This window comes from Mixophyes fleayi, chromosome 1 (genome assembly GCF_038048845.1).
Source record: "Mixophyes fleayi isolate aMixFle1 chromosome 1, aMixFle1.hap1, whole genome shotgun sequence".
Lineage (NCBI taxonomy): Eukaryota > Metazoa > Chordata > Amphibia > Anura > Limnodynastidae > Mixophyes > Mixophyes fleayi.
In genome coordinates this window covers 24,650,036-24,663,175 of record NC_134402.1, presented here as the reverse complement: position 1 = coordinate 24,663,175, position 13,140 = coordinate 24,650,036, and the positions used below count along the sequence as shown (strand labels likewise).

The following is a 13,140-nucleotide window of genomic DNA, read 5'->3' as shown; positions in this document are numbered from 1 at the left end:
GTATACCTTATCATCAGACCCAAGTGAAACCACAGCAGGCTAGTGACTTTGGACTTGGGGGAGAAAGGTGCAAGATCTGGTTTTGAGTTGTCGTTCTCTGCTAGAGTCTACATATGCAGCTGAGAGAGATCCATGGGTCATCAAGTCTGGACAGCCAGGTGATTGTAGCTCCTTAAACTAGTGGGGTAAGAGGTAGATAATGTGTAAACCTGTCTGGCATTTATTTCCTGTGTGTATATAATATTCTAGTGTTGTTTTTATTCTAATTAAAGTACCATTGTACTTTTCTAACCGCATTTGCTTGAGTGACTATACATATCATAGAAGGTACTGGGTAGACTTCCCTGGCATAGGAAGGCACCTGTGGGTGGCCAGCAGCGTGAAGTGGGTAGCATTGGGCCAGAAAACCCGGTATCTTCACAATCTCTTTTGAAGTAAACTAGAGGGACTACAGTCACTCTCAGCTTCATATAATAGGGGGAAAGGTCTTTTGGAATGGAGACCCCAAATTTCTATATATGATGGGCATGTGAAAAATAAGGGTTTGTCCAAAATTGTTCTTGCAAATGTAAATTAATAGTAATCAAAATATCTCATAAAATGTAAAAAATTCATAAACTTACGTATGTATTCACATGTAGATTTATATTTCAGATGGGGCATTGCGTTATGCCTTGTTCACTAGGTGGTGAACACAGCTTAAGCAGCCTTGATTCAGGGATCAATATATCACTATGACAAATGCCCTGTCAGTATTCTCAGTACTCCTTTCAAGCACCCAATAGATTAGAATCTGTAAGAAGTACAGGACCTTATGCTGCATTTTTCAAATTGATCTATTGATCTCTATTTGGAAAACTGCGTTCACCAATGACTAAACAAAGCACAGGCCAATGCAATATGTGTACATGTAAAGCCTTAGGAATAAGGAATAACAACAATAGTTAAAATTGTTATTTAGCTTACCAAAGCAATAACAGCTGGTAATGGAGTATGCTTGTGTACATGAATCATAGAGAGGATCTCTGGAAGGTGACCCTCTCGGGATGCAACGTAGAACATCCTAATGGAATAAATATTGAATAATGCATTTATTTTAACAGTATTTATTGCTGTTTACCTGAGTATGCTCATATATTATCAACAATGGAACACTGATATATTATGTTATCATTAAAATAAAAATAGAATCTATGTTGTTTGTTTTGTATTGCATAAATCGTTTACAATATACATATACTGCTTATTTGACCTAGAGATGGACTAATGGCTCCATTGAGCACCTTTCACTTTAAGCACTCACCTTGTCACATACCTGTAACTGCACTACGTTACCATAGCAACATTATGGAGAGGACAAAGCTAGTGCACAACATCTGACACCTTCATCCCTTTAGAAGGTGGCAGACCACACCATCAATATGTAATAAGTGACACTCCTTCAATGCAGAAGGTGTTATGATCAACATTGTAGTATGTAAGCTAGTTTATTATATCCTTGGCCAATAAACCTAATAGCATTGAAGCCGTGTTATCTAAAGCTGTCCAATGAGACAATAAATACATCACAAAATCTATACACACAGGGCCTCATTTAGAGTCGGACGCAAAGTCCGTTTTAGGCGCATCGACCACAAAACCACTATCACGCATGTGCAGCAAGCACCATATCCGCCTGCATCTCGGACGCAATTTATACTTGCACAGCTTGCGGCTTAGTACGAGGGAAAAGTCAGAATGCAGAATTGCGAAGGCGTGAACTTGTATAATATAGACACAGGGGGTGTGACCCCGTAAGTAAATCCTGGACGCAGTAAGGCGCAGACGCAACACACGTCAAAACAGGGCTAAAAATGTGCGGCAGGAATTAGGTGGCGCAAGTAGTTAGCTAGCTGCACAAACTGCTCGCAGCTCGGTAGGGTATTACGATTGGGACGCAACTTGGGTTGCATCCCACTCATAATACCCTACCAAGCTGCGGCACACTCCCTGTCCTGCACACCTTAGACGCACATTGCGTCCTACTCTAAATGAGGAACACAGTGTCATTTTGGTTGGTCAGATTGACAAACATGATCATATGTGGGATACAAGACTATCACCACACCCTATCAAAATGTAATCATATTGAGTTGGGTTTAATCTAAAACATATGTGCAGTTTGACAGAGAGAAGTGCAGATAACAATGCTTGTGGCAGAACAACTTTCTATCTACAGAACAACAGATCACTGGAGTTTTGCCACGTAGCTAAGTTCCTCATTGATCTGATTAATTAGTCATGCTGGTAGTGCTGAATGGATGGATCAAAGCATTTGGCACTAATAAACTTGAATTTATCATTATCATTGGCTAACTCTTTATAAGCTTGTAACACTACATAATTAATAAACAAAAAAAATAGAATAGGTGCATGTAGCTGTTTCAATAATGACAATTTGTTTTAACTGATGATGACTAGAGAAATACACATCTCCTAAAGATTTGTGTCAGGTATCAGAAGAAATCTTGAGCTCTATAAAGTGCTTGATCTATTGCAGAGAAGACAAATGAAAAGTATAGAAAGTCAAAACTTAATATATATCCTTAATAGATATCCTTTATGCTACAGTAAAATAAATTTGATAAGTGTATAGTATAAGCCGACAGCAGTCCAATAATAGCATGTTATAACAATAGGCCGGCACTATTTTCTGTCAGGGACTGACTGCAACTTTACAAAACTTGTTATGGCCCCATGTTAAAATATAGATGTATGCATGGCCGTTCTTGTTGGGAAACCTGGATATAATTCCTTTGCTATTTTGTACTTCTCTTAATAAATGCAAATATTATTATTATTACAATTACTGTTGTTATTATTATCATCTCACCTGGACACAGAAAAAATACCACTGTTTACGGAGCCAAAGCAGGATAAAGCAACAAAGATGGGAACAACCAGTGAGAAGTTTCCCAGGAGACGTTCTGCAAATGTCTAAAAGGAATTTTTGGGTGAGAAAGTTTTACTCATACCTAGTTTTTTTCCATTTTACTGATGCTTACAGCAGAAGCAATCCTAACAAAGTTTTAACAAATATTGACTTACTTGACACTTCCCGACTCGACACCTCCATTCTGCACAAGATCTGCGTCTCTCTTCCACGCTCATTACATTCTCCCATTCCCAGTTACAGGACTTTTTTCAGGCTGCTCCCACTCTGTGGATTTCCCTCCCTCGCACAGTAAGACTTTCCTCTAGTCTTCAAACCTTCAATCATTCTCTGAAAACCCACCTCTTCAGGCAAGCTTATGGTATTCCTCAACCCCATCTTAATCTCCTTAGGTTACCCTATTACCACCCTCTACAAAGCTTACACAAGACAACAACCCTCTGGCCAACATTGGTGTGTGACTGATCGCGCAGCACACTCAATACTTTTTACCCTTGCATTCTAGCTGGTCTAATGTGCAATATCATGTAGCACATACCTTTGTGTTTCAAACTCCCATTGTCCCATAGATTGTAAGCTTGCGAGCAGGGTTATCTTTCCTCTCTGTCTGTATGTATTACCCAGTATTGTTTCATTAATGTTTGCTCCCAATTGTAAAGCGTTACGGAATTTGCTGGCACTATATAAATAAATGATGATGATGACTTACTTTGATTAAAGTATTGTACTATTCTTTTAAATTTAACAAGTGTGCTTTCAAACTGTCCCTATCCTTTACCTTTGGTACTTCTTGTACCTCTATGTCCCCTATGCTGGATTCCTTAAATCTTTTCCAAGTTGTTAAAATCAGCACAATCCTATCTTCAATGTACATGATTGAGTTATAGTACTTTTTGGTATCTGTAATTTTTATAGCATTTTATTTTGTTTACACAGACTATAAAGATTAATTTCATTAAAGACATATTTTACTTAACATCTCCACTCCCTCCAACTAGTAAAATTGTGGAATTTTATGCCAGGGGAGCTAATTGTATTACCGTTAATTAAAAACAGCATTAAAATTACCATACTAACAGTAATACTGTGCACTTTTACGATAGTAACCATAATAGTGCACAGGCCTCATTATAACGTGGCTGAATTGAATTGGCCCCATATTGTACTATATCAGTTTGTAATACAGGTTCTTTCCAGTCAATGTTAGAAACAGTTCTTTTTAGTCAATGTTAGAAACAGACACAGCAGTGGTGAAGTTGGAGAAAATATGCTTTGAGCATTTGTTTTGTAGGAGAACCTGTGCCAGCTTTTAATGGGGGCGATGTGGAGATGAGCATTGATGGTGATACAGAGTTGGACACAGGTTGAATATCATTTACACTCAAAGTAGGTGTCTGTAAATATAGCGTATTTATGCTCGTATGCAGAGTCATAGGTATCTCAAGGTGTAGCCAGCTCTGCACCATCAGAATAGATGCTAGGTTTACATCTGGCTTATTTCAAACATCCACCCACATGCTTACAACCATACAACCAGGTCATGAGCACAAGAAAAGTTTGCTAGCATTTGTTTTGACAGCGAAAAACACATTTGCTTTTAGGCTTCAAATAATACAGCAGATATAATACTCCTCACAAGTGAATGAAAGCAAAAAATATATTTTTACAAATACACCCACAAAATCCTATACTATGGTTCCGTGTATGTGTATTTGGGTGTTAAATATACTGTGTAATATGCTGATGCTTTATAAATAAAAGATAATATTAGTAATAATATTAAGACTCAATTTCCACATGATGAAATATGCAAAAAATGTTGTAGTCTCACATGATACAAGTTAAATACATTGTGGAACAGTTTATAAAATACTGCTCATCTCTACTTACATTATGCTTAAAAATCCATATTTTCATATACATGTATCAAGATCTATAGAAACTTACAGTACAAAAGCTCAATTAAAAAAAGAAAATATGTTGATTTGTCAAACACGTTTGGATTGTGCCCTTTCCCATATAATGCATTGACAGTGTTGTTGTGTGGGAGAGATTGATGCAAAATTTAATCACTATGCACTTAATTTTTACACTTTGTATCTGTCAGTGGTTTTGTTTATTGCTAACAAAATTTCATTACTAGGAAAAAAGTAAAGGTCAAGATTTGAAAAATGAACTGTTGTAATACTGTAGAATTTAGTCTTAGTTACTTAATTTATGAAAGTGCCTGTTAGTAAAACAGCATTTAAAACTGTTTTGATAATATGATAAAAGTAAATAAGTGTATTCTTTTTTCTGTTTTTTTAGTGTTAATGTTAGATTTTTTTCTGTTTTTATCATATTGTAAATGTACAAAGAACCTTATAAATGGTGGTGAATTGTATTGTGTATATATGTATATATGTTTATAAAGAATGATAGATCTTACATATAAATTTACTGTACATTATTAGGGAAATTATAAATTGCAGAAGAGTTCCACTAACTGTATAAAAGTTGTTATGGTCATAGAACTTTGAGACAACATCTAATAAGGTTATAATTTACACAAGAGTGTCTATCTGTCACGAGCCGCGGCGGTACTCACAGCCGCCGCGGCTCGCTTCTGGCTCCCCCTGGCGTCCCGGCCGTCACCTTGACGACCGAGACGTCATTTCCTCTTCCTGCCCGGCCGTCGCCAAGGCAACCGCCGGACGCCTCTTCAGTAGCGATGCGTCCCGGCAGGGCTAGAAGCCGGGCGCATGCGCGCAATAGACAGCCTGTGGGCTGATTGAATGAAGGGGGCTGAACTACAGGACATTAACCTGCAACTGTGTGTATTTCAGGGACAAGCCCTGATTGGTCCTGCTCTGTACCAGCAATTACTCTGCAGGTGTGTATACAAGTTCTGATTGGTCTATGCCTGTATTTAAGGCAATGAGGTCTGCTGCCTCATTGCCGGTTATAGCTTCTGTTGCCCGTCTGCTGACCTGCTCTGTGCCTTGTTCCTGCCTGTTGGACTTTCTGCTGATTACCCGTGTATGACCCTTTGCCTGGATTTGGACTTTGCTTGTGTATCTCGTGACCCTGACCTCTGGCCTGTTGACCGATCTTCCTGTCTGCTCGTGACCCTTGACCTCGGCTTGTTAATTGGAATTGCTATCTGCTGCCGGCCCTTGACCTCTGCTTGGACTTCACTCCATTTGCCTGGGTTCTCCCCAGCCGGTACACACTTCACGACCCTCTGTCAGTCTGCAGCCCAGTCTGTCCCCACCATCAGGGGCTCCAGTGAACACCTGATTGGCAGAGTAGACTCCGGGTTGTGTTGTGCCGGCTGGAGGGGTTCATAACACTATCATACCACGTATACTTGGTGCCTGGTGACAAAAGCTAATCAGTGCTTATTAAGAACTTTAACATATTAAAAAATATACATGTAGTCTACTGTAGTTAACAAGGACATATCCAAGGTCTGTGTCATGTGTAAACGTGTGATATGATACATATTCCCCTAACATATCATAAAGGGCATTTCCAATTCTAGGACTATTAGATATCCATATTGGGCATTAAGTCTTGGAATGTTAGAGAAATGAAGCAGTGGCATGACACAATAAGGGGGCAATGACGGCGGTAGTATTCTGTAGTGGCCAGCTCAGCTCAATGACTCCTCCTAAATGGTTTTACAGGTGCACAAAGATGAAGGCTCTAAGGGCAGGGGTAAATACTATACCAAGTGGAGAAGTCATTACCATAGTTTTAACTATTACACATATGTTAAAGTACAGCAAACATTAACAATATCTCAAATTACTGCTCAAATCTTAAAATACTATCACATTTGACTTTCCTACTTCCTTACCACAGCAACAGCGTTTGACAGTAGCAGCTCTTCTGCTGTAATAGCTGTATAATATGCCACGTTAATTAAGACATATCCAATTGTAACAATCACCATTGATATACATATTGCAAGTGGTATGTTTCTGAAAAAGAAAAATCAAAACATTATATGCAATTCATTTATATTCAGCTCTGACAAAAACTAGCAACTGGAATTACATTCACAATACTATGTCAGAACAAATAATAAATCACTTGATATAAATTAACACAATATTTGTCTCAACCATAGTGTAGTTGTATCGGAGCTGTATCTCTGAACCCTTTAACATATGTTATAGACATTCTTCTTTCACACCTTAAAGGGCACCAATGTTGTCATTGGCTGCATATAACTAACCTGTCTTTAGTGTGAGACATTTCAGAGTCTCTGCTTAAGTTTGCTTTGAATCTCCTGCATGCCTGTGAGATTCACTTTGCAAGGGTGCATACCCAAACAGGCTGGCCTGGGTGGCAGGGAGACACCTGCCCTTTGGGCCAGTCCCATAGATAGTGGGCTACTTTGGGCTGGGTCACTGGACTACCAGCATTTTTTTCCTTTTAAAACGTGCCTAATAGGCTGCTGAGTCTCACCCCCTGGGCTAAAATTTGGTAGTCGCCTTCTGTGAATAGTTACTAGCTTTATGGAGGCAATGAATTTGGCATGACATGTCATATGAGACTGCCTCTTTTTAAACCCGCTCAACCCATTAAAAGGTGCCTGGTTAAGGATTCATACATTCTGTCCTTGATATTTAGTCTGGTTATATGTATACTGATCTGCCTTGTTCTTCCAGTAAGTGGCTTTTTATGTATCTAAGGGTTTGTGCTGGCTGCCCTGACCTCAGTCTATATACTGAATTGAATCAGAGTTACCAGTTCAGGCCTTGACCTATACTTGTCTACTCTTTTGCTAATCTACAGCTACCCTGATGGCCTAGACTGGGGCCTGCAACCAATCACTCTCTTACTTGGTTACCTGTAGAAAGCCTATTGTTCTCCTGCTAGCCTGCTGAAATTGCTTGCAGCATATCTAATACAAACCTTTGTGGGCAGCACAGTGGCTCAGTGGTTAGCACTTCTGCCTCACAGCACTGGGGTCATGAGTTTGATTCCCGACCATGGCTTTATCTGTGTGGAGTTTGTATGTATGCGTGGGTTTCCTCCTGGTGCTCCGGTTTCCTCCCACACTCCAAAAATATACTGGTAGGTTAATTGGCTGCTGTCAAAATTGACCTTAGTCTCCCTGTCTGTGTGTATGTTAGGGAATTTAAAATGTAAGTTCCAATGGGGCAGGGACTGATGTTAATGAGTTCTCTGTACAGCGCTGCAGAATTAGGGACACTATATAAATAAATGTTGATGATCCTTTACCTTCTGCTGAACCAATGAAACTGCCTCTGTTGACTACGCAAAATGGAGGCAGCCATTTTGTGGGCTGAATCAATATTCATGAGAATGCAGCCTATAACTTCATGTGGAACCAGTGTCATTGCTGAGGAATAAAGTGATAGCATTGACCCTACCTAGCAAGCCATAGCATTCACTTGATGTACACATACAAATTTGGGGGTAAATGTATCATACCCCGGTTTGTTCAACTCGTGGGAGTTCGGCGTCTTCGCAGCTTAAATTTAAAGCGGCACTGCCTTGTAAAAGGAAACTTCCAAGACGCCGAACTCCCGCGAATTGAACAAACCGGGGTATGATACATTTACCCTCTGGTGTTTGTGCTTCTCCAGCACATCATAATGACTGAAATTACATCTTAAACATTAACATAGTTCAGTGGTTCCCAAACTTTTGCAGTTCGCGGCACCCTTAGAGTCTCCATAATTTTTTCAAGGCACCCCTCCAAAATAATTACCAAGCAGTCCTATTTTAGAAGTAGTTGGGTCAAAATTTTTTAATAAGTATTTAGGTCAGGACAGAAATACTTATTTAGTTGTATGCAAACATGCCCCCTCTGCATCCAGACACTCTGACCCCTCTGCTTCCAGTTCCTCTGCCCTTTCTCACGCTGCCCCCTCTGCCCTCTCTCACGCTGTCCCCTCCTCTGCCCTCTCACGCTGTCCCCTCCTCTGCCCTCTCACGCTGCCCTCTCTCACGCTATCCCCTCCTCTGCCCTCTCTCACACTGTTCCCCTCCTCTCTCATGCTGTCCCCCTCCTCTCTCACGCTGCCCCCCTCCTCTGCCCTCTGTCACGATCCCTCTCACTCTGCCCCCTCTGCCGCGGGCCATCCATAGGAAAAAACAAAGAACGGCCGGCTCTCCTGGAACTCAGACCTGCCCGGAATTCAGGAGTGTGCAAGATTCGTCATTACCATCCCCTTAAAAATAGGAAACAGGAGTACTGCTTGCTTTACTAAAAACAAACATGAATGACATAGGCACTACTACAAAAATGATAATTACCATCTGCTAATAATCATTTTCATTTTGAAATGGGTCCATCCTTCAACCCTCCTCTCTGCTGGAGAAATCTGTGTCCTGGGGATTTTGCTTCTATCGGGGACAGTTGTATGGTTGTGTCCCATTGATCAGTGTATCAAAATCCCTTTGATAGTACTAAACATTAAACACAAACCAACCTCTGCCGTGGGCCAGCCATAGAAAAAAACAAAGAACACAAAACTTACCCATCCGCGCGGCGCCGGGACCCAGCAGCCTCCTCTCTCCCGCAGCTGTCACTGCGGGAGAGAGGAGGCTGCTGGGTCCCGGCGCCGCCGTTTTTTTCTATGGCTGGCCCGCTGCACCCCAGTGACAGCGCCGCGGCACCACTGGGAGCCGCGGCGCGCACTTTGGGAACCGCCGACATAGTTTAATAAGTAAAAATAAAGAAAGAGAAATATTTTTTTATATATTTGTTGCTCACTCACTTTTCAGGATTTTCAACTTCTTCAGTAACACAATTGAGATAAGACCTAAAAAAGAAAGAAATGGAGCTGTATTCAGATATTTAAGTCTGGGATATAGTCAAGGTTTTATTTTGTTAATCTTAAACATAAACGTACATTTCAAAACATGCAGTATGTCATTAAGCAGTACAGCCCATGCATAAAGAGAGCATAAACTGTTATATATGTTTATCATGCCATAATACAAGAATATCCATTTTGGTTTCTGACTATTTTTTACTGATTATAAACGTTTTTAATTTAGTAGCTCATGAAACCTTGATTACTCAAATTGATTTAAATGACCAAATCAGCCAACTATTGTTAATGGTCTTGTCACATACAATCAAAATCTGGTCAACTTGAACTGGAATTGATTGGCTATGAGGAAAATTGGGTCAAACAAGGACTCTACTGTCATGTGTGTGCAAAGATTACTAGGGTCAAAGTGCAGGAACCAGCTGTTTGATAACTGGTGAGGAATTAGCGATATCCAGTCTCACATGTGTGCTGGTTAGTTACTCAGGGACTTGTGTAGAGTTGGAATCAAGGTACGCTTACAACTAGAGATGTTCACTGACCCCCGTGTTCTGGTTTTTGTTTTGGATTAACTTTGTGTATTGATTTTGGTTTTGGCAAAACCGCCCTTGCGTGTTTTGGTTTTGGATCCCTATTTTTTCTAAAATCCCTGTTTTATTTTTGCTAAAATCACATAATTTCGCTCTTTTATTCCCAACATTATTAACCTCAACAACACTAATTTCAAGTCATTTGCAGTCAATTTTGACCACCTCACAGGTCACAATATTATTTTCTTACACTGTCAAACAAAGACTGCAGTAACCTGGCTGGATGCTAAGTGACAAAGTAATGACACAAACACACGGCAGTTTATAGCACATCTAGGAAACATTGGCACACAGCAATGGCATAAAAGAAAAGTGGTGCAAGACCCACCGTTATGTAAGAAAGGACATGTACAGTTTAACAAAGCAAGCACTTCAGTGGCAAGCAGTGCCACTTTTGTGGCTGAAGTGTTTGGTTTGTTTGGACCTCAACAAAACAAGCTACCAATAGCTTAGCTGCCTTAAGCCTAACAGTGCTGTCAATGAACTCTACATTATTAAACCATGTCTGCTACATCTTTAATCTTCTTCTCCTTTGTGGATACTCCCTCTCATCCCTGAAGAACTGCCAAACTTATGTAGACACAGGAATGGATATTACAACTGGAGTGGCATTAGATCTGCTTCAGACAGACTGTGATATGGAACATGTGGGCAGCATGGAATCTGTCATGTTGGAATACACTGCATTTAAAAGATATTTAAACCAATATATAGATGAAGTTGAGGAGGCTGTACTTAAGTTAAAACGTGACCCACTGGATGAGATCTCGGATTTAAGAGACCTTGTACACGAAAGATACACTGCGCTTCAGAAGAATAACACAGAGGAGGCCCTGAGGCAGGACGAAAAATATGTCCAGTTTAAAGAACAGCTAAGAGACCTGAGAAAACAAATGGGTGTGTCACTGGCCCCTGCAGACTAAGCTTTGGAAGATGAAGAAGAGGAGATCACCATCACCCTGAGCACATGGCCGGTACAGTGAAACTAAGAATGAATCATGAAATCAGTTATTGTTCATTTGAATACTCCACCCGTTCCTTGGATAACTGTACTAATTCTACAGCTAATTCATGGTGACGAGCGCTGACCCCGCCAGGTTGCGTGCCTTTGTCAGACCAAGACCAATCCAGGGTGCCAGACAATGCACTAAAAAGAGCCATTGAATTTCACAGCAAAAAGCAAGTTAATCACTGAGCTGTGAATCAGCCCCAATTCCCAAAAAAATTATAATATAGTTAGGTAACTTTAACGTAAAGTGCAGATTACAAACATTTTGTGCAAAAGTGATGAAAGTGCAGCAAAGTAGATTTTTGAACATTACATATACGCATCTATTTAGACATCCATGTTTATATTAATTCTGCAAGCAAAGCTGTCCTTTGTTAATAAACTGTTGTCTTTATACTGTTCCAAAAAATTTAAATTAATCCTCCACCATTCTTTGGATGTTGATAGTAGGATCAGGTGGAATTACAGCAGATGTGTCACTAATTTTGGTCAATTCTTTTACAGTAGACCAGACCAGATGTCAAAATGTTGTGCTGAGTCATTTGCATCATTTCTGGGTCTCTTGGGAAAGCTAAGTTTTTCCTTGCAGCAGTTGACTGAGAAACTGAAGGAGGAGACACTGTCCTGTCATGTAACACTTGTCATCTTGCTCACCAGGAGCTCCTTGCATCTCTTGAGATCTGGGTCAGTTGATAACAAAGAGAAGACATATCTCTTAAACCTAGGATCAAGCATAGTCACCACAATGTAGTGATCCGATTTCAAAAATGTAATAACTCTTGGATCCTGGTGAAGCGAATAAAGAACTTGATCTACAAGTCTGACATACTTGGCGTAATTGCTTTGTTTCATATCCTCCTTCAGTTTCTCAAGCTGTTTTTCCAAAAGACTAATTAAGGGAATCACTTGGCTCAAGCTAGCCGTGTCTGAACTCACGTCTGAACTCACTTCACAGGTGACTACTTTGAATGGCTACAGCACCTTGCACAACACGGAAAGTATTCTCCACTGTGCTTGACTAAAATACATCCCCTACTTTCCCAATGTCATGGCTTGTGGAGTAAGCATGGAAGGCTTTTCGCTGTTCCTCAATCCTCAGAAGCAAGGGTGGAATTCAACCTTTTTACCACCTGTTGCTTCAGTTGGTGGCAGGGCAAATTAAATTGCTGTTATAGCTGCTGCAATCTCCTACATGCTGTTGCAGAATGCTGGAAATGTCCAGATATTTTACGGGCCACAGACAGAATCTCCTGCACATACCTGTCATTTTTTAAAAAGCTCTGCACCACCATATTGTGTGAGCAAAACAGGCAATGTGAGGGAATTCACCCAGCTGCAATGCTCTCACAATACTGGTTGCGTTATCAGAAATGACATATCCTGAGGAGAGTCCAAGCGGGATTGACCATGTTGCAATGATGACCCTTAGTTTTTGTAACAGATTGTCAGCTGTATGCCTCTTAGTTAAGCCGGTGCTAAACAGAGTAGCCTGCCTCAGAAAAATGTGGCGTAGTTGGGTACATGCTGCTGCTGTTCCTGTTGGTGAAGGCAAATCACCAACCCAGTGGTCTGTCACATTGATGTAATCTTTAGTTTGCCCAGTTCCGCTTGTCCACATATCTGTGGTTAAGTGTACAGTGGGTAGAATGGCATTTTGTAGCCCAATAATTACATTTTGACGAACCTTGTGGTAGAGTTAAGGAATAGCTTTTCTAATAAAATGGTGTTGTGATGGAATTTGGTAAAGGGGACACAAGACCTAAAGTAACTCTTTAAAACCAGCTGTATTAATATTGGATATTGGATGCAGAC

At 40.4% G+C, this 13,140-nt stretch overlaps 1 protein-coding gene across 1 annotated transcript in view; it reads right to left on the bottom strand.

Annotated features, from left to right (window-relative positions):
* Positions 1-13,140, bottom strand: part of LOC142149904 (cystine/glutamate transporter-like) — a 158,232-nt gene that overhangs the window by 28,948 nt on the left and 116,144 nt on the right. Inside the window, exons 6-9 of the mRNA XM_075205453.1 lie at positions 9,673-9,717; positions 6,774-6,897; positions 2,873-2,976; positions 967-1,063 (exon numbers count right to left, since the gene is read on the bottom strand). Coding sequence (XP_075061554.1) covers positions 967-1,063; positions 2,873-2,976; positions 6,774-6,897; positions 9,673-9,717 — 370 coding nt within the window. The remainder of the gene's footprint in view (positions 1-966; positions 1,064-2,872; positions 2,977-6,773; positions 6,898-9,672; positions 9,718-13,140) is intronic.